The sequence below is a fragment of the Salvia hispanica genome, chromosome 2, assembly GCF_023119035.1.
Source record: "Salvia hispanica cultivar TCC Black 2014 chromosome 2, UniMelb_Shisp_WGS_1.0, whole genome shotgun sequence".
Lineage (NCBI taxonomy): Eukaryota > Viridiplantae > Streptophyta > Magnoliopsida > Lamiales > Lamiaceae > Salvia > Salvia hispanica.
The window spans coordinates 34,807,494-34,830,262 of record NC_062966.1 but is presented as its reverse complement, the minus strand read 5'-3'; the positions used below and the strand labels follow the sequence as shown (position 1 = coordinate 34,830,262).

The window sequence follows — 22,769 nt, the reverse complement described above, 5'->3', positions numbered from 1 at the left end:
ACAAGGTCCAAACAATCCTCCAAAATCAATAAAGCGCCTCTCACCATCAGATCCGCCCCCGCGGCAATTCAACGATCTCGTTTTCCCCCTCCAGCTGTGAACTCCTCCCCAGCATTGAAATTATCCAATAAAATCCCGCCCAATCCAAGCACCCCTAGGGTTCCCGATTGCTTCCCCGATTTCCGTGTCTAGTTTAATTTAATCAAATCAAGGAATGAAATAACGTAAATGTGAGAGCAATGCATCGACTAAATCATCACAGCAAAGCAAGTAATCAATTCTCCCCACCTCTCTCTAGATTTAGCCGTTAATGGCTGATGTCGGAATCTCTCCCTCTGGATCGGGAGTCGGAAGAGTGAATGTAGAGAGAGAAACTATTGTTGTTGTTCGTTTTAAGTCTTTATAATCATTTTCTCGTAATTAATTGTATTTGATTTCTCGTTATTAATTGTAATAACATCTAAGTAACAGAAATTATATCTTCTTTGGTCGACAATTCAAACCGTGTTGTCCAAAAAAGAAAAATAAAACAATAAAAGAAGAATAGACCGATTTGACTTTCGTAATTACTCAGAAAGGAAAATTTAAATCGCATTTTTTAGTATATTAGGATTTGGGGAATTTGTCGGTTGGCTTAGCCTATGTATATAATTAACCGTGCCATTATTAAAAAGAAGTTATAATTAATTATGGCGTAAAATGATAGGTTACCAGATTAGGGGAATTAAGTCCAGAATTAATAGGTGTCATTAATCAATTGTCTACTATGATAGGCGTATGTCACAGGCTCACATAGTATACCGACTTTGATTATAATAGTATGAAATGTAGATAGGATAATAGGATGTAGCTAAATTAATTTATAGGATTAATAGGAGTTCATTTTTAGTGATGAGTACATTTTTTATTGTATAAAATTTCTGAATTTGTGTGTAATTTAATGCTCGGTTGGTAACTGTGGAGTATTAAAGTAAGATTAATTTCAAGACTAAATTAATATGGACTCGATAAATAAATAAAAAGAAGTAAAATTAAAGTTATTATTGATTTTATAATGTTATTTGGTTAGATTAAATTAATAACATAAAATATGGAGGGTTTGATGAATAACATGTTGATATAGTATTAAATTATAAAATGATATCTTGCCCTAGAATTGTGAATATATTTATCTCGATTGATTAATTAAATGCTAACGTCTAAATTAATTAGTTAATGACAAAGTCTAACTAATTAATTATAAAGTATACTAAATTAATAGTAATACTGATTAAATAAGTGAAGTTGTGATTAATTAATTGTCTGGTGGAACTTCCACCCATCTTTAAACAAATCATGAAATGTGGCAAATCGCCCGCAGGGGCGTAGCGCAGTTGGCAACGGAGGGGCAGATCTTGCTGCAATGAGCCTGGGTTCGAATCCAACTGCTGTCGTGTAGTTGCTTCCATCTCTCAGGCATAAGTGTGAGGCCTTGGGAGATGGGCTTTAGGCAGCCAGTGGGTTAAGGTCTCCCTCTTAACGGGTTACTGCGTAACCTGATTTAACCCTCGCATGATGTCGGGCCGGAGTGTGGAGGCCGCTAAGGCGACGGCATCTGCCACAATGAAATGTGGCAAATTGAAAGAGAATTGTGTGGGGATCTAAACCTGTTAATTGTGGGATAGGTTTTTCCCATTGGCTGATCGATTTAGTTCTCTATTCGCTTAAAAGAAGAAAAAAAACTTCGAGCAATTGTTCTCTTTGTGTGTAAGATAAGGGTTTGATTGGTTGCCTTGAAACAATAGATTAGGGGAATGTTTTCTTGCATTTTCCTCTGTTTGGTTCACTTTTGGGAAAAGCTTTTTGACCCGGAAAAATATCCTGACCCGTCTCAGTTTTTTGGATAGTTAACCAAGTTTTTGAGCTATCTCTAACCCCCCACCACCCCTGCGATACAGTTGTATCTATGGATGCAAAAATTGATGCTAAATTAGATTTTACCAATTTACCTTTCATCTACTTCAGCAAAATTGCAATCTGATTTAATTGTGAGGGAGACGAAATCTAACGCCCAATTAGGGCGAACATAAATTGGGCAAACAGAAATTGGGAAAAAAGAAACCACGCGCAACTCATTGTGCTCCCTTGACGAGGACGACGCGATAGGCTTCAAACATGTCTGATACGGACTTGATTCGGAAGGTATTGATTTCTTCACAATCCTAATTAAATCGACTCTCACCGGTAAACGTTTTAGATCTACTTGGATGGACCCAAGTTTGTGCTTAGAGCTCGAACTCACACGCAGAGATTGATAGGAGGCTTTCCAATAGTTCTACGTTGTCAATGAAAATGAGAGAGGGGAGACTGAAATTTTAATATTTGTTGAATGGATGAAAAATATGGTGGTGGGATTCTGAAATTTTCGCCTTTTTTACCGCTAAATTAGGGTTCAAGGGTAACGTGGGGTTTACAAATTAATTCAAGGGATATAGTGGTCTTTTTTGTTGCATATTCTATTATTTGCCTATTTGAAAAAAAGAAACAAAAATGTGGCGGAAGAATTTCTAACCTGCAACCAAACAATGAATAGGGTTAGTTATCTCTATCATGAAAAGTTGGAAAGGATTGTAAAGTAGTGAGCATGTATTGATCTAGAACTTTACATTAAAGATAATATAATGAAGAAAGGTAAAAAAAGTCTTTTTCAATAATGAGAAGAAATCGCAATTCATAATTTTTGGATTTCCTGATTTAATCCCCTTATATAATGTCGGGCCGGAGTGTTGGGGCTGCTAAGGCGACGACATCTGCCACAATGAAATGTGGTAAATTGAAAGAGAATTGTGTGGGGATCTAAACCTGTTAATTGTGGGATAGGTTTTTCTCATTAGCTGATCGATTTAGTTCTCTATTCGCTTAATAGAAAAAAAAAAAAAAAAAAAAAAAAAAAAACTTCGAGCAATTGTTCTCTTTGTGTGTAAGATAATAGTAATGAGTATGTATTGATCTAGAACTTTGCATTAAAGATAATATGACGAAGAAAGATAAAAAAAAAAGTATTTTTCAATAATGAGAAGAAATCGCAATTCATAATTTCTGGATTTTGTATGTAGTGATATATGTTTTGGGTACAACTTTCAAGTACAACCAATTGTATGTGATACTCAAACTATGTATATTGTTCTGAAATTAGCTCATATTGATTTCTTAAATATACATTACGTTCCTTACTCTATTCCATCTCAGGGAAATAACCCTAATAAAAACAATTCAGACAAGTATAAAACACAAAATCAACTCCAAAAAGGAAAAACAAGATGAGATGGAATGGAGGGACACTCGCCTGAGCCATGTTCCTTTGTTCTTAAATCAGCAATTAAGGATATATGGCATGATATGAAATAATATTAAATATATGAAAAATGGATCACTCCTCCCCTTAAATGACCACTAAGGAGGGAGGGTTGACCATTTTCATATAGATGAGTCACGAGTTGACCCGAGACAAAATTAAGATATTTTAACATGCTTCCGCACGCGTAGCTCAAAATGATACATCGGACTTTCATCATAAACAAGACAAGAGATAATAATAAAAAAAATCATCATTGACTTAGGTTCACTCTGATACCATATTAGAAATGAGTCACTCAATTCCTTAAAAGGCTCATTCAAGGAGTGAATAATTCATTTATAATAAAATATTAGTAATAAAACTATTGCACCTCATATTCTTGACGTGCTAATTGCACGTCAAGAAAAAAGAAGTCTAAGGTCATCGACAAGGATTACTATAGATATTTTTAAACTTCAGGAACTATTAACGAGATAAACTCATAATTCAAGGAACATTTTTATAGTTCATCATATATAAAATAGAGTTAACTACAAAAATAGTCCATGGACTATGCGTTTATCTCGCCAATGAACCCTGGACTTTAAAAATATCCCCAGACAACCCTGGACTAAGCGTTTATCTCGAAAATGGTATTTTTTCACTGTTTCGTGATGAAAATACCCTTTTGGAGGGTTTTGGGGGGTTTGGGCAATTTGGTCTTTTTACATTTTAAATCTGATATTATTTCAGTGATGTATTAAATCTGATATTATTTCAAAATTATCATTCTTCATCCCTTTTGGCATCCTTCACTTTGTTTCTTTATTTCAATATTATATTTAATTTTATAAAATTAAATTTTAAATTTTGATTTTTAAATATCAATAAAAAATTTTAATTATTAAAATTACTATTAATTTGTTAATTAATAGTAATTTTAATAAATAAAAAAATTTATTGATATGATATTTAAAAATATTGATTACAACTATTAATTTGTTATTTAATAGTAATTTTAATAAATAAAAAAATTTATTGATATGATATTTAAAAATCAAAATTTAAAATTTAATTTTATAAAATTAAATCTAACATTGAAATTAAGAAACAAAGTGAAGGATGGCAAAAGAGACGAAGAATGATAATTTTGAAATAATATTAGATTTAGTACATCACTGAAATAATATTAGATTTAAAATGTAAAAAGACTAAATTGCACAAACCCCCTAAAACCCTCCAAAAGGGTATTTTCGTCACGAAACAGTGAAAAATGATCATTTTCGAGATAAACGTTTAGTTCAGGGTTGTCTGGGGATATTTCTAAAGTCCGGAATTCATTGGCGAGATAAACGCATAGTCGAGGGACTATTTTTGTAGTTTCAATACAATATGAAATTAGTTAAAATAGCAAATGGATTACATATTTTCGTCATTAAGTCACACCGTAGTCAACAAGTAGAAGCATGAGTTGGGTGATTATCAATTAAATTTGGGTGCTCCGAAAGCAATGGCAACCCGACGCCGATGAACGAGGCACGAGGAAGAGGACATGCTGCTAAAACTAAACGACAACCAACTCCATCATTCAATGCCCCCCAAATATCTATCTTTTCCACATGCTTCCCATTTCTCACCTCACGAGATTTCACAGAGAGAGGAATTAATTGAGTGTGCATTTCAGATATAGGAAGAGAGAGAGAGAGAGAGGAATTGACAATTGAGTGTGAGGAGACACTGTAGCAATGGCGACTTCCTCGACCGGAGGAACGGCGATCGCGTGCTCTAGGCTGATTCATGTCACCTCCAGATGCCGCAGCTCCAAGGTGTTGCTGCTCAAGAGGGGAAATCCGTCCTTCTGCATCCGCTGCGTCTCCAGCGAACCGAAGCCGAGGCTGCTCGATCCAATCACTGAAGAAGGTGGTGTCTCCTTTTTAGGCTGTTGATTTTAAAATGCGTTGGTGTGGTGATTCATTCATGTTTTCCTGATTAACAAATTTGTGATGATATTAGGAGTGGGGAGCAATTTGAAGGCTTCACCTGCCGATGCTGCGTCAATTGCATCGAACATCAAATATCACGCAGAGTTCACACCGTTGTTTTCCCCTGAGAACTTTGCTCCGTCGAAAGCTTTCTTTGCCACTGCGCAAAGCGTGCGTGATGCGCTTATTGTTAATTGGAACGCAACGTATGATCACTGCGAAAAAATGAATGTGAAGCAAGCCTACTATTTGTCTATGGAATTTCTACAGGTTCAGCTTACCACTGCCTGTTTATACAGCACGAAGCGCAGTACTAAGAATTTATATGCAATTGGCAACGTATTTATTGCAATTTGTGATATCCTGCAGGGTAGAGCCTTGCTGAATGCGATTGGTAATTTGGAGCTCACTGGTGAATATGCAGAGGCTCTGCAAAAGCTTGGTCATACTTTGGAAACTGTAGCTTCTCAGGTGAGCACGTTGAGTACTTTTTAAGTTCTCATGATAAATAGTGTTCTACAAGTAGGAGTTTGTCCCTGTGTTTCAAAACAAACTCCCTCTTTACCTTCAAGTTTTATTAGCATCCAAATCATACATCGTGATTCGTGACACAGTATCATTTTCTGCCAGTTACGTGAATATATTCATTCTTACTTTTGTTGCAACCAGTAAATATCTGATTTCTCCTCTAATCCGAAATATGAATTTCAACTGAATCAATTATCATACTCATACATATTCTATAAGACTCCTTTTGTGTATATAGAAGAAACATTAATCACGATAATTGCCCCTTTATAACTTTTTCGGACTTTGAGTTTGCAACGAGCTAGTATATTCTTCTTTAATACTCACAAGTCACAAGTGCCAATTATGTGGATTTTTTGTGGCCGTAGCTAATTTTTCATTCTCACAGGAACCAGATGCTGCTCTTGGAAATGGTGGTCTAGGCCGGCTTGCTTCCTGTTTTCTGGACTCTTTGGCAACCTTGAATTATCCAGCATCAGGCTATGGCCTGAGGTACAAGTATGGCCTATTTAAGCAGCTAATTACTAAGGATGGCCAAGAGGAGGTTGCTGAAAATTGGCTTGAAGTATGCTTTCTCAAAGTTCACAATTATATTATTTCTTTTTAAGAAAAAAATCTAAATATTTCCTGAGCATTTAATTATGGTCAGTAGACAGGAGCCTAAACAAAGTCAGTTATTCATTTGTTCTTGCTCTTTTCATTTTGGTAGCAGCAAGTGCTTATTTTACGGTCATCACAATTTACAGCCACATATGCTTCTAATTTCAGATTGGAAATCCTTGGGAAATTGTTAGAAATGATATCGCCTATCCAGTCAAATTTTTTGGAAAAGTCGTGACTGGTTCGGATGGGAATAAGAACTGGACTGGTGGGGAAGATATACTGGCTGTTGCATATGATGTGCCAATACCAGGATATAAGACCAAAACAACTATCAGTCTCAGGTTGTGGTCCACTAAAGTTCCTTCTGACCAACTGGATTTATGCGCCTTCAATGCTGGAGAACACACTAAAGCATGTCAGGCCAAAGCTAATGCAGAGAAAGTAAGTTATCTGATTTTCTCACAAAATCTGTTATGGTGTTTTTCCTTTGATCATTATGTGGAGCCAGTATGCTTGATTTATGCTTTTGGGAATTGGGATCTCCAGTAAGATTTGTTGTTATTCATTTCTATTGTAGCAACACCAAATTCACAAATGGTTTGATACTATGCATGTGCACTACATCCTTTTGCATTATTTCCTGATAGAATAAAAAAAATTCACAAAAATAAAATAATTCATTTCATACAGTATGCATTGTCTGAACCATTCTTTTGCTGTTCACTCTTTCCTTCTTCAGTCCATTTCAACGTGCTATTGATATATACTACTTTCTTTGATAATAATGTTAGTACTTTCTTTGATATCAGATCTGTTATATACTTTACCCTGGGGATGAATCTGAAGAAGGAAAGATTCTTCGACTAAAACAACAATATACACTATGCTCGGCTTCTCTCCAAGACATTATTGCCCGGTTTGAGAGGAGATCTGGTGGAAATGTGAGATGGGAAGAGCTTCCTGATAAAGTTGCTGTTCAGATGAATGACACACATCCAACACTATGTATCCCAGAGCTTGTGAGAATTTTGATGGACTTGAAGGGCTTGAATTGGGAGACTGCTTGGAGGATTACTCAGAGGTACCTTCATGTTAAGCATTTTTCTTGAAAGTTTACATCCAACTATTTGATCAAGATATGCATTGGGCACATTGAGTCATTTTTCTTTTGAAATCTCTTGTTTCATGGTGCACTCTTAAAAGTGATGCCCCAATATTTTGTCTCCAACACTTAGTAGGCTAAGCATTCTATCACCATCCTGACAACTCTGCCGTACATTTGCCAAAATGCCAAGCAATATGTTGGTAGTCCAACAAGTGTTTTTGTGATGGAAGTCTCATGTAGCTAAATTTACTAACCCGATGAGGTATGATTTCCAGAACTGTGGCGTATACGAACCACACTGTTTTGCCTGAGGCCCTGGAGAAATGGAGTTATGATTTAATGCAAAGACTGCTTCCAAGGCATGTAGAGATCATAGAGATGATTGATGAACAGGTAGGGAAGAAGTAATACTTTGAGAAAAGTAAAAGCTTGCATTTCATCATTTACATTGCTTGACTGTTGTATCCCTGTGCATATCTTTCAGCTAATTGGAGAAATAATATCAGAATACGGAACATCAACTCCAGAAATTTTGAAAAAGAAATTGGAAGCAATGAGAATTTTGGAAAATCTTGATCTGCCTGCTTCTGTTGTCGAATTATTTGCCAAACAAAATGTAAGCCGTATGGATGAGACAGTTGAGGAAGTGGAATCTATTGTTGAAGTCAAAACTACTGAAAAAGATGAGAAGCAAACACCAAAGAAGAAAAAGGTTGTAAAAAAGGAACCTGCTCCTCTACCACCAAAAATGGTCCGGATGGCTAACCTTAGTGTTGTTGGTGGTCATGCTGTGAATGGGGTGGCTGAGATCCACAGTGAAATAGTTAAAGGAGAAGTATTTAATGACTTTTTCCAGGTGGAAATCTCTCCCTACTTTTAAATTAATCTCTTTTTGAGCAAGAATTTTATCTTGATGTTAAGCATTATCTTTCCCTTTTGTAGTTGTGGCCTAAGAAGTTTCAGAATAAAACAAATGGGGTAACCCCCAGGAGATGGATCCATTTCTGCAACCCAGATCTAAGCACTGTAATAACTAAGTGGATTGGAACTGACGACTGGGTTCTGAAAACTGCAAAATTGGCAGAACTGCGGAAGGTACTCCATAGTGCTAAGCACAATTTTTGTGCTGATGTATGTAATGGACCATTGTTGATGTTACTAACTCCCCTTAATGATTTCTGTACGTCAGCTAAATGTTTGCCAGTTTTTAACTTTTCGTAATCAAGTGAGATGCATTCTGACTTGAATGGTGAAATCTTTGACAGTTCGCAGATAATAAGGATCTCCATATTGAATGGACTGCTGCAAAAAAATCCAACAAAAATAAGGTTGCATCATTCATCAAACAAAGAACTGGATATTCAGTTAACCCTGATGCAATGTTTGACATCCAGGTCTCTTTCTCCCCTTTACCCTTCCTCCTTGCATTTTCTATTTATTATTTTTAATTTAAATCTAGTTTCTGTTTTAATAAGCCATGAGGCTATTGCCCAGATTATATATTGTAATTATGGACTTTTCTTGCTACTCTTATTCATTTTAATTTCGCTGTTTATCCTCTGAAGATATAATGTTGTATGGACTAATGATGCATTCCTTTATCAGGTGAAACGTATTCATGAATATAAGCGACAACTATTAAACATTTTGGGAATTGTTTATCGTTATAAAAAAATGAAAGAAATGACTGCAGCTGAAAGAGAAGCAAAGTTTGTTCCCCGAGTATGTATGTTTGGAGGAAAAGCATTTGCAACATACGTACAAGCCAAGAGAATTGTAAAATTTATAACAGATGTTGGGGCCACCATAAATCATGATCCAGATATTGGCGACTTGTTGAAGGTATGAGTTGAACCAACATAAAAATCAAGATAAGTTTATGGTCAGTGTTGATCATACTTGTGTTACAAAGACAATGAGCTTTCTTCTTCCAAATCTTTAGTAGCATTGCTAAATATATGATGGTCACATACCATTGCTTAAAAGCGTGACACTGCAGTTTTCTTTCTTTTCTGATTCATTCAATTTCTCTTCTAGGTCATATTCGTTCCAGATTACAATGTGAGTGTTGCTGAATTGTTAATTCCAGCAAGTGAGCTTTCACAACATATCAGGTAATGAAGCTAATATATAAAATTACAATCATAAATGCACCTGATCCTAGATGGAGTAATGATTCTTCTTAAGCAAAGTTGTAAGTTCTTTCTGGTGTCTGCCTCCCCTACCCCTTTCAGTACTGCTGGAATGGAAGCCAGTGGAACCAGCAATATGAAGTTTGCAATGAATGGCTGTGTCTTGATTGGGACGTTGGATGGTGCCAATGTGGAAATTAGGCAGGAAGTAGGAGATGACAACTTTTTCCTCTTCGGTGCTCAAGCCCCTGAGATAGCAGGACTTCGAAAGGAAAGAGCAGAGGGCAAGGTATGGTGCACACACTCCCTGACTCGGTTCTTTTGCCTCATTTTAAATTAACAAACCAAAGTACATGTTATTGCATGATTTTGTGGATATCCAAACATTATAAATCACTGGTAAGATCACATTTATGCGATTAGACAAGAAACATGAGTTTGAATCTGAACTCAACTGGATCTTGATCCATCGGACCGTCTTACACAAGATTCTGTCGTCCATATCAAACGGTTCTTATTTTGGCTCTAAATGTAATGTCCATTGCAGTTTGTACCAGATCCACGCTTCGAAGAAGTGAAAAAGTTTGTGAGAAGTGGTGCTTTTGGCGCCTACAACTACGACGAACTGCTAGGTTCTCTGGAAGGCAACGAAGGATTCGGACGTGGGGACTACTTTCTGGTGGGCAAGGATTTCCCTAGCTATATCGAATGCCAAGAGAGAGTGGATGAAGCTTATCGAGATCAAAAGGTAAGTGGTGCTACTACTACAAAGCAAGTTGTGTATCTTCTTAAATTTATTATGCGGAAATATAAGGGTTGGATGTTATTTATTTGGCAGAGATGGACGAAGATGTCGATATTGAATACGGCAGGCTCCTACAAGTTCAGCAGCGACAGAACTATTCACGAGTATGCGAGGGACATTTGGAACATCAACCCCTTGCAAATAAATTAGATATGAGACTACTTTCAAGCTACCCAACACTTTGACTCAAAATTTATTATGCATCAAAATTTATTATGCATCAGGCACTCCAGTTTAATATTTTTAATCTATTAATCTCTACACCCACTATTTAGAGTCCTATTTTGACTAAAGGTGAATGAAATTAGGTAAGAAAAACTTAGTGGAATATTCTCCCTTTACTACAATGTGAGGAAAGTATAAAAATGTGAATTTGTACCAAATCCATATGCATATAGTAGCATGGGTATGGGTGCCTTGAAATGACAACACTTTTTAAAATAACACTATACTACCATTCCTAGTCAATCATTTGTACACGTGGATAAATAATAAGCTGTCATGTGACAATAAAAAAAATGCACAAGTGTAAAAATCTTGGCCAACAATATACAACACTATATACAACAATTTTTTCTAATAACAACACCTCTTAAAATAACGTCATACCACCATTCCTAACCAATCATTTGTATACGTGGACGAATAATAAGCTGTCATGTGGCAATAAAAAAATGCAAGTGTAAAAATCTCGGCCAACAATATATAACACTGTATATAATAATTTTTTCTCGGCCAGCAATATCCAACAAGCGATTGTTGTATAGCATTTATAATATTGTTGTATACGTGGTGTCACGGTGCTCGTTATTTTAACGCAAACTTACAGTAGCATCTTTATACAAGTTGAGTAAATACGTTGAAACTTGAAACCCAATTGTTGTTCAGTTAATGAATGGCCAATCCCCACCTCTGTCTCGCACGCTCAAACACCTATTCTCCGCCACCGCGCCGCAATGCGAGTACCTACTACACCGCTGCGCCACCACCGCCGAATCCCTTCCCACCACCAAGAAGCTGCACGCCCACATCACTACCTCCGGCCTCCTCTCCTCCCATTTCCTGTCCCTACTCACCTCCGCATACGCCCTCTGCGCCCATCTCCACTACGCCTGCAAACTGTTCGACCAAATGCCCAAACCAACCATCATCGCCTACAAAGCCATCATTAGAATGCACACCGAAACCGGCCACCCTCGCCGCGCCCTCCAACTGTTCGTCGATATGCACGGCTCGGGCCGTCACCGCGCCGACGAGTACACCTACCCATTTGTGATCCGGGCTTGTAGGGATTTAGTGCTGCTTGAGCTAGGAATGGTGGTTCACGGCCTCACAGTTAAGACCAGCTTCGTGTTGAACACTTTTGTGGGGAATTCTCTGATTGCAATGTACCTGAGCTGTGGGGATAGGGATAGAGCTACGGCCGTGTTTGATTCGATGGAGGACAGAACTGTCGTTTCATGGAACACGATGATTAGTGGTAGCTTTCGGAATGGCAGAGCGAAGGAAGCTCTGGCGCTTTTATGGAGAATGGTTGATGATGGCGATGGAGAAAACGACGTGGAGGTTGATTCTGCTACGATTCTCTCGGTTTTGCCTGCGTGTAGCTCGCTCAAGGACTTGGAGCAGGGAAGGAAAGTTCATCGGCTGATAATGGATAGAGGCATTGGTAAAAGATTGGCTGTTCAGAATGCTTTGGTTGATATGTATGTCAAGTGCGGGAGCATGGAGGAAGCTCGTCGTGCCTTCGATGGTATGGTGGAGAAGGACGTTGTGACGTGGACTACTATGATCAACGGGTACACGTTGCATGCGGATGTGGATCTTGCGTTGGAAATGTGCAGATTGATGCAGTGTGAAGGTGTGAGGCCTAATGAGGTGACACTGGCTTCACTTCTGGCGATGTGCGCCGCTTTGCCTGATTTGAAGCTCGGGAAATGCTTGCACGGATGGGCGATCCGTCACCATGTTGATTGTGCTGAGAATGTGGAGACTGCGTTGATCGATCTTTACGCCAAGTGCAATTCTTTTGGATTGAGTTTAAGGGTGTTCTCTAGGACTTCTCAGAGAATAACTGTGCCATGGAATGCGATTCTCTCCGGTTGCATTCACAACAAGATGGGTGGAGAAGCTATCAGCCTTTTTAACCGGATGATGCAGGTGGGGGTGAAGCTCGATGCAGCGACATGGAAGAGCCTCCTCCCTGCGTACGCAGCTGAGGCAGATCTCCGCCAGGCGAGCAACATACACAGCTACCTGGTGAAGTCGGGGTTTCTGGGGAAACCGGACATTATCACCGGCATGATTGACATTTACTCTAAATGTGGGAGCTTAGGGCATGCTCATGAGCTCTTTGATGGGCTCTGTTCGAGGAACAGAGACATTGTGTCGTGGAGTGCGATAATAGCTGGCTACGGGAAGCACGGGCGTGGGGAGATGGCTGTTTCGATGTTCAATGAGATGGTGCAGTCAGGGATCAGACCTAATGAAGTCACTTTTACCTGCGTGCTGCACGCCTGTGGCCATGCCGGATTGGTTGATGAAGGTTTGAATCTGTTTAACTTCATGAAGCAGAATTGTCAGGAATGTGTGAGAACATATCACTATACTTGCATTGTGGATCTACTTGGGCGTGCTGCTCGGCTTGATGAGGCGTATCAGTTGATTAAGGCCTCGCCGTGTGGGGGGAGCCACTCCGTCTGGGGGGCGTTGCTTGGCGCCTGCGTGATACACGTGAACGTGCAGCTCGGGGAGATTGCGGCACGGAGGTTGTTTGAGTTGGAAGCGGAGAACACTGGGAATTATGTGTTGTTGGGGAATATTTACTCTGCAGTTGGGAGGTTTGATGATGCTGAGAGAGTGAGACAGATGATGAATAGTATTGGATTAGTTAAAGCTCCTGCTAATAGTAGTGTCATCTAAGTTGTGAGATACTACTTCCATTTTCTTTCTCTAACTTGCAAATTTGCAAATATATTATCACATAATATTCGTGTTCTGTTGTCATATTAATGTTATTGGTGTTTTAATTTGTGTAAGAAAAAAGCAATTTGGAAAACAAAGCATCTCTATATTAATAATATTTCGGCTAATCGTACAGAGTGGAGAAAGGAAGTGAGAATTTGTTCGATTCAAAATTGAGGAACAAATCCTAAAATCGACTGTAGTCTATGAATAATCAAGAGCTACGATTCGAATGAGAAAATGGTATGTACAATTAAATTAGTTCATCAAACAGATCTTCAGAGGCTAAACCAAGCTACCTCAGGTGGCAGAAGCACCAACTCCAGCTCCCAAGCCATGCTTCTTGGCCATTGAAGCATGTTTCTGACCAGCAATGTGATAGTTGAAAACCGTGTCGCTGTTGCAGATCACGTTGCATATGTTGCATGCACGCACGGCAGTAGCTTCCGCTCCTCCTTCCAAAACTTTCCTTCTTTTTGTTTCCAGATCTTCAGTTCGAGCAACTGCTTTCTTCCGAGATTTTGTGGGTTTGGTTATTGCTGGATTCTCTGGTGGTCCGATGATTGGTTCACCTGTAGAAGTTGAAGGTAGAACGTGACTGGAAACGGGAGCCGGAGCTGGTGCTGGGACAGGCAGAGATGTGGTAGTAGCTATAGTGGCAGGAGGAGGGCCTGCAGTGCTAGTAATTGCGGAGATGGGGGCTGCTATGACAGGTGCGTATATAGTTTGAGCTGCTGCTCCTAATTTTTTAAGATTTTTGAGGTGCTTCCTCCCCAATTTATGCTGGTCAAGAACACCTTTGCTGTTACAGTCGACTTTGCACACCTCACACCAAGCAGACTGCACGACCGTCGTCGTCTTCTTAGGGGCTTTTTTCCTGATTTGTCCTCTTTGTACTTGAATTGCTGGATTAGGCGTGCTTACACCCTACAACCACAAAACGAACTGATTGATTCTAATTTGAAGTAGAAAGGGTAGGAATTAAACATTATAGAGATACATCATTTAGCATAATGAGAGTGATTTAAGAAATGCATGAAGACGATAACAAACTTGATTCACAGAAACAGCTCACCACTACGGTCACTGATAATTATGTATTTACAAGTTAACACAGATTCATCGCATTTTATTTGTCCCCCTCTGCCAATCTAAGTGTTCTCAAACACAATCTATACCTTCCCAAAGTATAGCAGTCGGGAACTAGTATAACTTTTCTATATGTCCGACATTTTCTTTTTTAATATGGAGATCTTTGAGGATCATATTCAAGCATCATCCAGCAATTTATCTAAAGCTCATATGATTGACACTATTTCAGAACATTCAACATAGTAGGATGCAATCTGTATGTTTTGATAAGAATTACAGTTGCTCTGAAGCAAATATACCACCCTACCTCATCTTCAAAATCCAATGTGGGAAGTGCATTACAATAAGACACATCCAATAGTAAATCTAGTATTTAGGGACATCAGATGTACTAGATGATTTACTAGCATTCAATAAGACTGATTTAAGAATCTTCCACTCTCAAGTTACTTAAACAACTTTTCATGAATGCATAATCCTATAATAAGTTCCAAGTAATATAGGCATCACCACCATTTCAAATAACCCCTAGTATTCCAAGTGACAAAAAACCCTTCACTCATATTCTTCTAGAAAGGGATGCATCTAGGATGTTTCTTGACTGCAACAACTAACTCTATCCAATCTTACAACATCTTTCCAGGACGATGATAATCTCGACCCCCCCCCCCCAAAGACACAAACAAATTAGGTTGCTGAAGTGTAAAATCCCTATAATTATCAGAACAGTTAGTGTAGTGGCCTCACCAAAACGTTTTAAACAATTTTTTCACTGTTTTCTTTCCATCAAGAAACCAATAACAGTAATTCGGATATCTTGATTCACCATGCCAAGACTCATGTGGTGACAGGGAAATGTACAGTAAGATCAATATTCAAAAACTTCCCTTTTAAGTAGCTTCTCAAGCAAAAGCAATTCAGTTATAAAAAACCGTATAATACACAATTGGCCGGAACGATGAATGAGAATACAACTCCAATTCCCGCAAAAATGATTAGATATTCTAAAATGTGCAGAGAGAGAGAGAATGAGAGCACTTACAGCGGCATATGGAGTCGCACCATATTGCTGGATAGCAGCTATCCATCTCGCATTTTGATCCGGATAATAAACAGCCGGAGCCGCAGCCGCATCTGCAACCTGCTGAGCCTCGTAACTCGGTTGCGGCACGTAGTTGACAGGCGGCGCGTAGGTCACTGCTGCTGGCGGCGCGTAGATCACGGGCGCCGGCGGATCAACGCCCGGCGGGTGAGGCTGAGGAGGCAGAAAATAACCAGTATGGGAAGCGACATTTGATTGTTGGTAGGGACCGGGGACGAGATTCGATTGTTGGTAGGGATTGGGGGCTAGATTTTGAGAGTAAGGCAGTGAGTGATTGGGGGCGTGCAGCACTGAGAATTCAGGATTAGGGTTAGGGTTTTGGTTTTGCTGAATTTCAGCCCAATTTGGGTAATTCATGGCGATGGAAAATCGGTGCTATAATAATACAATAAAATTGAACTGAAATTCTACCATAACCTCTCATTATACTCTCATTTCTACCATTGCAGCTGTCTACTAATTTCACCTCTCTTTCTCTCTTTGCATTTTTACCCTTTAAAGACTAATTGGCCAAATATAATTCAAAATCAACTTATGAGCACTATTTTTTATTACTTCGTAACGACTCGATACGCACGATTTATCGTCTCTAAACATTTCTTTCTTTTTGTTTACAATAGAATTAGAGCTTGTAAAGATCCACAACCACTTTCATATAATCAAGATTCAAGCATGTTTCCTCCCAACTCAACAACTTCAACATGGTTTGAACAAACTCTAAATGCAAATGTACATTGATAAAAACTGATAAAGAAAAAACACTGTTTTATTTATTGTATGTGAAGAATATGTGCAATTTTGCAAAAGAGCTAACAATCAAGAATTGGAAAGATTTCACCAAATCACAGCCACTGCATCCATCTCAAGTAGTGAGCTGCAGCGCCTCATGCTCGCAGCTCCCCTCAACGAGCCACGAGCTGATCCCCCCGACCCCATCTCTTGCTCGACCCAATCAGAGCTCATAGCCCTATGCTTCTCCTCCACCATTTCAAGATCAGCTCCATTTTCACAAGACTCATCATCACATCCATTGCTTTCAATACCATCTTTCAAGAATCCCTCATCACACACAAGATCAACTCCCATTCCATTTTCAAATTCAGACACATTTGATGCAACAACACCTCCAGAGTGATCAGAATCCGAGATGAGCTTCGAGAAACTTCCCACACCCCTAGAGAGCATCACCAAGCACCTAGCAGCCTCCTCTGCCTCCTCAGCCTCAGAGGCACTACAACAAGAAGCATCCACGCCCGAAACCGAAGGATTCGCACTCACAGTGCCCTTATACTTGATCTCGGATCTCTTCCTCCGAACCGGGCAGAAACTCTCAACAACAACACTGGACACCTTCTTAGTAGAATGGCTCTTCATGTGACCAAACACAGCCCTTATGGATTCAAACCCTCTGCCACATTCCTTGCACAAATGCACCTCCTTCTTGTTCTTGATCGAATGGAACCTCATGTGGCCCGAAAGAGCCCTCAACGAGGCGAATTCCTTGCCGCATTCTCTGCAAGAATTCGTTGTCTTTGCAGTAAGGGCGTGTTTGCTCTCATCACTATCTCCAAATTCTTCCACACAGTTGGGATTCACAGCTGATTTCTTGGAAGCCAAATGAGCCCTCATATGGCCTCCCAAAGACTTCCCACTAACGCAGGGTTTGCTGCAGATTCTGCACACGTATCTCTGTTCTTCGACTTGCCCCATTTTGGTCCAAGAAATGAAGAAATTTGTCAAGATGACTCGATTGTGGCGAAGCCAAGCATCGCATTGGGAAAAAAAGATGAAAGCTTTGATCAGAAACAGAGAGATTAGTCGAGAATCGGGTCAGCAAAAAGTGGTCTTTTGGGGAATGAGAGAAGAAGCAATCAACAAATACAAGATCTGGTGGTGAGAGGGAAAGGCTCAAATCAAGACAGAGAGAGGTGTTAAAGGGGCTGTATGGCGGTGGACATGTGTATATATGCTCAACAAAATTGAGGAATGAAACTGCATTTCCTCTCTCTCTCTCTCAAGAACCATGAGAAATTGTATGGCTATGGAAGCATTGCATGTAAGCAAAGACACGAGGAACAGACTATACTCGCTGGAAAGTGGAATAATCTTCATTTTTTTCAAATCTTGAAAGGAAAAAAGAAATTTGATTAGGGGCTATTTTAGGAGTTGAAATGTATATTCACTTGAATTGTTATTATATCTTATTTGAGTGGAGAAACAAATTCATAGAAGCTTGTGGAATACGAAAAGATCCTTTCTTGATTTTATTTTATGTTATTCATTAATATCACATATCTCAAAAGAGGTAATTTGATATCGATTCTGCAATGAGACTTTAAGAGGCCATACCAAAATATTACTCTGAGAATTTGAAATATAATTATAGGGTCTAGTTATTGTTAATTTAGCTAGAATTTACTAGACATCTTAACTTTGATCTGCCTAAGGAGTATTAATTCTTCTCACCATTTAAAGTTACATTTATCTTTTATCATGGCTATTGTGCACTTGAGCAGTTTGGATTGGAAATTAGTATTGATATTTTACATATGAAAGAGTGTAAGTTTAATAGCTTGTTCCAATTGGACTTTTTCATACAAAATAGTGTGTTTTATTTTTAATTGAAATTGTGGTGATTTTTACAAACAAATTAAAAGTAGTGATCATATAAAGAATAGAGAGAGAGTGAGAGATTCAAAGTATGGAAGAAGGAAGAAATGAGTAATACAAGTGTAAACAGATCATAAATTTAGGCCAAATATCAAGATCTTCCAACTAAGAAAAGGCCTTTTAACAGAAAAACTCAGAAACTGATCCTCAGTGTTTAAATGGAGCAAACAAAACCCCCTCCAAAAACAGGAAGAGAAAAAAAATGATTATATAGTTAAAAAACAAGAATATAGAAGTTCATATCCTGCCTCAGCAGCTTCCTCCAATCCAGATCATTCATTTATGCACAAGCGGGCATGTCTTTGAGCCAAGCATCCAGCGGCTTCCCGATCGAGTAGACGATGAAACCGATTTCCCTCAGCTTGTTCGCATCCACCACGTTCCTCCCGTCAAACATGAACGCCGGCTTCTGCATGTTGTCATATACCCTCTGGAAATCGAGCTTCTTGAACTCATCCCACTCTGTCAGGATGCACACCGCATGAGCGTCCTTGGTCGCCTCGTATGCATCCCACACGCAGTGCACCTTCTTCTTGGTGGTGGGGCTCATCGGCTGCAGGTGGAGGGGGTGATCCCAGTCGAACTTATTCATCGAGAGGTCGCGTTGGATCTGGTCCTCTGTCACCTGAGGATCGTAGATGCTCAGCTGGGCCTTGTCACCGAGCAGGCCCTGGCAGACGTCAATGGCAGGAGTCTCTCTCGTGTCACCGGTGTCTTTCTTGAAGGCAAACCCCAAGATGGCGACTTTCTTGTTCGCAACCGTGTTGAACATGGATGAGACAATACGGTTCACAAAACGGCTCTTTTGATAGTCGTTGATCTTGATGACTTGCTTCCAGTATTCTGCGACCTCAGGAAGGCCGTTGCATTCGCAAATGTAGACCAAGTTGAGGATATCCTTCTGGAAGCAAGACCCGCCAAAGCCCACACTGGCATTGAGGAACTTGGGGCCAATTCTTGAGTCCGTGCCAACAGCATATGCCACTTGGGAAACATCTGCTCCGGTAGCCTCGCACAGAGCGGACATGGCATTGACAGATGAGATCCTTTGGGCCAAGAATGCGTTAGCAGCCAGCTTTGAAAGCTCAGCAGACCACAGATTGGTGGTGAGAATGCGATCTTCAGGAACCCAATGGGCATAAACATCCTTCAATGCTTTAACAGCCTTGAATCCTTCTGGGGTTTCCCGGCCTCCAATGAGAACCCTGTCTGGGTTAAAAAGATCTTGAATTGCAGTCCCTTCAGCAAGGAATTCCGGGTTCGATAGGATCTGGTAGTTTATTCCCTTGCTGTTGTGAGTCAAGATTTTCTCAATGGCCTCAGCAGTTTTGACAGGCACCGTGGACTTCTCGACCACAATCTTGTCCGACTTAGACACATCAGCAATCATGCGGGCAGCACTCTCCCAGTAAGTCAAGTCTGCAGCTTTGCCTGCTCCAAGACCCCTAGTTTTGGTGGGAGTATTAACCGAGACAAAGACTATGTCAGCCTCAAAGACGTGTTTCTCAACATCTGTGCTGAAGAACAGATTCTTGCCACGGCAGTGCTTCACCACATCATCAAGCCCTGGCTCGTAGATGGGAAGCTGATCACTGTTCCATGCACTGATACGAGGGACAGAAATGTCAACTACAGCAACCTCGATATCAGGACACTTGTATGCGATCACGGCCATGGTAGGGCCTCCCACATATCCAGCCCCAATGCAGCATATCTTCACCATTTTTCCTTTGTTTTAGTACCCTGGAAAAGCAAAACTCCTTATCAGATTACACACTCTAGCAGAATTATCAAAACTCTGGGAAAAGAAAATCTTTAAAAGAATTCTACTTATAGCTATCAGAGTCAGAAATTTACATGCATATAGAGAGAGCATTAAGGTGATTGGTAGCAGCATTGCATAAGCACAAACTAAGCTAATATGAGCTTACATAGTTCAACAAACCATATACTGATCCAACAGTTATGTTAATAAAGAAGCTGTTTTCACACAAGAGAAAGGGCAACTGACCATCCCGGTTTCTGTTTTCATAATTCAATCAAACAGTGTTTTAGTTAGTAGTTTCCACTTGATCGCAAGCTCGATCCAAATTTACCAGAACGCTGGAGTGTTTTAAGGATCAGATCTGATGTATTTCAAAACGAATTTACTCAATCTGAACAAAAGATCCTACATATAAACTATAATAACTTGAATCACTTGATCAGATCTACCTAAAACACACACTGCATGTTATGCCATCAGCTCCAAAAAAGTCCAATACGTGAAATTTAAGCTAAAACCATACGCCATCGGAAGCAAGACTTTCACAAATCTCGTCAAACTAGCATAAATCTACTAAAACTCAACAAATCAATCAGAAATTCATATGCAGCCGTATACGGAATCAGTCAAAATGCAATAACACTCAAATCACGAGAAATGCGAGCAGCTGCGTTTCAGATCAGACGCGGACAGCACAAAACTAGACCTTCAAATTAATCTAGGAACCCCTAACTCACATTCGCCAACGCAAAAATTCATCAACACGCACAATTCGCCAGCACAAAATAACAGATTCAATAAAAACGCAAAATCAATGAATCTCTCACACTACAACAAACGAAGAATTCACCTCCGGATGGCGCGATCCGTTTCCTATGAGGAGAGATCTGCAAAGTGGAATGTGAGTCCGAAGGAATTAAGAATTTCTTAGGAAGACATACAAAGCGGGGAGCTTTATATATAGTCGATTGGTGTTACAAGATCTGCACCGGACATCGACGTGAAAAGACAAAACCACCCTTCCACCCACAGCTTCTGGGAAGGAGAAAATGTGGAAAACACTCTTTCGCCGAGGTCTTGAAATACCGAAATTGCCCCTGTGAGGTAGTGGTGGAGTGGTGGTGTATAGGTGTACGCGTTTTAGGTGGCGGTGCATGTACGGTACAACGCTTCTCCGGTTGTACACTACGCTTCGTGGATGGTGCTCCGTTGTTGAAATGTCGAAATGAATAAATGTTGTTTATTTAGCTAATGCAGATCTTGATTTTTACACCTTATTCTAGTGTGATTATGAAGTCTCTTGTTGTATGATTTATTATTTGTTCGATTAAATTGTACTACATACTAACACAACTTCCTCTCTTTTTTGTTTTACAATACCATTTAAAATCTTATATTCAAAATAGTACTCCTAATATTTACTTACTGAAATTTAGTGAAAAATTGAAAATGATGTGGCTATCGAAAAATCACACATGGACCAGTCAATCAGTCATTTGCTAGGCATTGTCACAATACTATGGAGTACCGGATTTTTAACGTGTATGACTAGTTTATGTGTACTAGTAGTTTGATAGTTACATACTTAGTATTTAGTTTAATCAAAAAAGTAGATTGTTATTGTAAACCACAAATTGTAAAGATATGCTAAAACTAAAATCTTGTTATGAATTAGGAAAATGATTAAATTAATAATATGTTGTCTTAAAATGAAATCACCATTTATTTCAAATAAAAAAGGGTAATATGAGTTTTTTCCCTATTGGTTTTGAATTTGTTACCTTCAATGGCAGATTTTATTTAAGATGCAAAAATGTACTATAAAATGTGGTTACCATAATACTATCCCTTTCCACGTGACATGTTTTATAATGTTATATGGGGGAAAATATATATGTAGAGGGATTAGGGATATGCTTTAATCTTTGTAATTGGAAAATGAAAATAGCATTTTAACTTTTTCAATTTTATTCTCTACAAGAATGCATATGGAATGTTTGATGCTACCCATACTGGTTTAAAACTTTACATATATTTTGTTGCAGGGATAGAAAAATGTGGTCCATAGATTGAAAACAAATTCAATGCGAAGATGTAATGTTTACTAATAGAAAATCAATTGAAATAGGTAGTTTTCTATTATAGCTAGCAAATATTGATCACATATGCTTCATTGTTAAATAATTTGGGGAGTATAAATTAACATGGTCTGATATTGTGAATTGATACTACTAGTATTAACTTATTTTCTAGAACCTCCACTATTATTTAATTTTTAGTAGTTACATGTAATTGATGTCTTGAAACCTAACGTTTTGGTTTTAAATTTTTTTAAAGAGATTGCGCTAACTTGAAGATGAAATAAAGCTGATATTTGACTGCATAAATTTTAGCATTTCTTGAAATTTAAGCTACAATGAAATAATTGGCTGGCGTTACTAAATTGGAGCTTTTCTTCATGATGAATTCATCATTATATTGTTTTCTTCAAAAAACATGATTATTTTGCATTGCAAATGTGGACCCAATCAATCTCTTTTTGGAAAAATTGAGTATAATCCCCCTATTTTAACCTTCTTCTGTTTTATCGTAAAAATTATTGATTTTATTTATTATAAACTTAATTATGAAAGGAGCTTCTCAATCTCGAGTTATAAATTTATTATTCAAATGAAAACTATAGGTTGAATCAAATGTCATGTCAC

The 22,769-nt window shown here is 38.8% G+C and overlaps 5 protein-coding genes across 5 annotated transcripts; 2 read left to right on the top strand and 3 right to left on the bottom strand.

The window, feature by feature from the left end:
* Positions 1 to 4,768: 4,768 nt before the first annotated feature.
* Positions 4,769 to 10,751, top strand: LOC125207601 (alpha-1,4 glucan phosphorylase L isozyme, chloroplastic/amyloplastic-like). The gene is made up of 15 exons (XM_048107008.1): positions 4,769 to 5,236; positions 5,330 to 5,568; positions 5,668 to 5,769; positions 6,215 to 6,391; positions 6,595 to 6,870; positions 7,239 to 7,510; positions 7,810 to 7,927; positions 8,019 to 8,390; positions 8,477 to 8,629; positions 8,800 to 8,928; positions 9,140 to 9,376; positions 9,572 to 9,648; positions 9,769 to 9,955; positions 10,214 to 10,414; positions 10,505 to 10,751. Exons 1-15 carry the CDS (start codon positions 5,062 to 5,064, stop codon positions 10,619 to 10,621), a joined length of 2,832 nt encoding a protein of 943 aa, XP_047962965.1. The 5' UTR covers positions 4,769 to 5,061; the 3' UTR covers positions 10,622 to 10,751.
* A 575-nt stretch (positions 10,752 to 11,326) lies between these two features.
* Positions 11,327 to 13,475, top strand: LOC125207439 (pentatricopeptide repeat-containing protein At5g39350-like). Its single transcript, XM_048106780.1, has one exon. It carries the CDS (start codon positions 11,363 to 11,365, stop codon positions 13,391 to 13,393), a length of 2,031 nt encoding a protein of 676 aa, XP_047962737.1. The 5' UTR covers positions 11,327 to 11,362; the 3' UTR covers positions 13,394 to 13,475.
* A 45-nt stretch (positions 13,476 to 13,520) lies between these two features.
* LOC125207438 (dihydrolipoyllysine-residue succinyltransferase component of 2-oxoglutarate dehydrogenase complex, mitochondrial-like) lies at positions 13,521 to 16,099 on the bottom strand. Its single transcript, XM_048106779.1, has 2 exons — positions 15,570 to 16,099; positions 13,521 to 14,362 (listed from the first exon to the last, which is right to left on the bottom strand). Exons 1-2 carry the CDS (start codon positions 15,984 to 15,986, stop codon positions 13,736 to 13,738), a joined length of 1,044 nt encoding a protein of 347 aa, XP_047962736.1. The 5' UTR covers positions 15,987 to 16,099; the 3' UTR covers positions 13,521 to 13,735.
* A 364-nt stretch (positions 16,100 to 16,463) lies between these two features.
* Positions 16,464 to 17,339, bottom strand: LOC125206871 (zinc finger protein ZAT9-like). The gene has a single exon (XM_048106085.1). It carries the CDS (start codon positions 17,337 to 17,339, stop codon positions 16,464 to 16,466), a length of 876 nt encoding a protein of 291 aa, XP_047962042.1.
* Positions 17,340 to 18,315: 976 nt separating this feature from the next.
* LOC125205398 (UDP-glucose 6-dehydrogenase 3) lies at positions 18,316 to 21,061 on the bottom strand. The gene is made up of 2 exons (XM_048104294.1): positions 20,915 to 21,061; positions 18,316 to 20,042 (listed from the first exon to the last, which is right to left on the bottom strand). Exon 2 carries the CDS (start codon positions 20,020 to 20,022, stop codon positions 18,580 to 18,582), a length of 1,443 nt encoding a protein of 480 aa, XP_047960251.1. The 5' UTR covers positions 20,023 to 20,042; positions 20,915 to 21,061; the 3' UTR covers positions 18,316 to 18,579.
* Between the last annotated feature and the right edge of the window lie 1,708 nt (positions 21,062 to 22,769).

What these genes read in the sequence shown, in the direction of transcription:
- LOC125207601 (XM_048107008.1), top strand. Translation starts at nt 5,062, where the DNA reads ATGGCGACTTCCTCGACCGGAGGAACGGCGATCGCGTGCTCTAGGCTG. An exon ending in GCTTGGAGGATTACTCAGAG is followed by an intron (nt 7,511 to 7,809) that starts GTACCTTCATGT and finishes TATGATTTCCAG; the next exon opens with AACTGTGGCGTATACGAACC. An exon ending in ATATTGGCGACTTGTTGAAG is followed by an intron (nt 9,377 to 9,571) that starts GTATGAGTTGAA and finishes TTTCTCTTCTAG; the next exon opens with GTCATATTCGTTCCAGATTA.
- LOC125207439 (XM_048106780.1), top strand. Translation starts at nt 11,363, where the DNA reads ATGAATGGCCAATCCCCACCTCTGTCTCGCACGCTCAAACACCTATTC.
- LOC125207438 (XM_048106779.1), bottom strand. Translation starts at nt 15,986, where the DNA reads ATGAATTACCCAAATTGGGCTGAAATTCAGCAAAACCAAAACCCTAAC. An exon ending in GTGCGACTCCATATGCCGCT is followed by an intron (nt 14,363 to 15,569) that starts GTAAGTGCTCTC and finishes TTGTGGTTGTAG; the next exon opens with GGTGTAAGCACGCCTAATCC.
- LOC125206871 (XM_048106085.1), bottom strand. Translation starts at nt 17,339, where the DNA reads ATGGGGCAAGTCGAAGAACAGAGATACGTGTGCAGAATCTGCAGCAAA.
- LOC125205398 (XM_048104294.1), bottom strand. Translation starts at nt 20,022, where the DNA reads ATGGTGAAGATATGCTGCATTGGGGCTGGATATGTGGGAGGCCCTACC.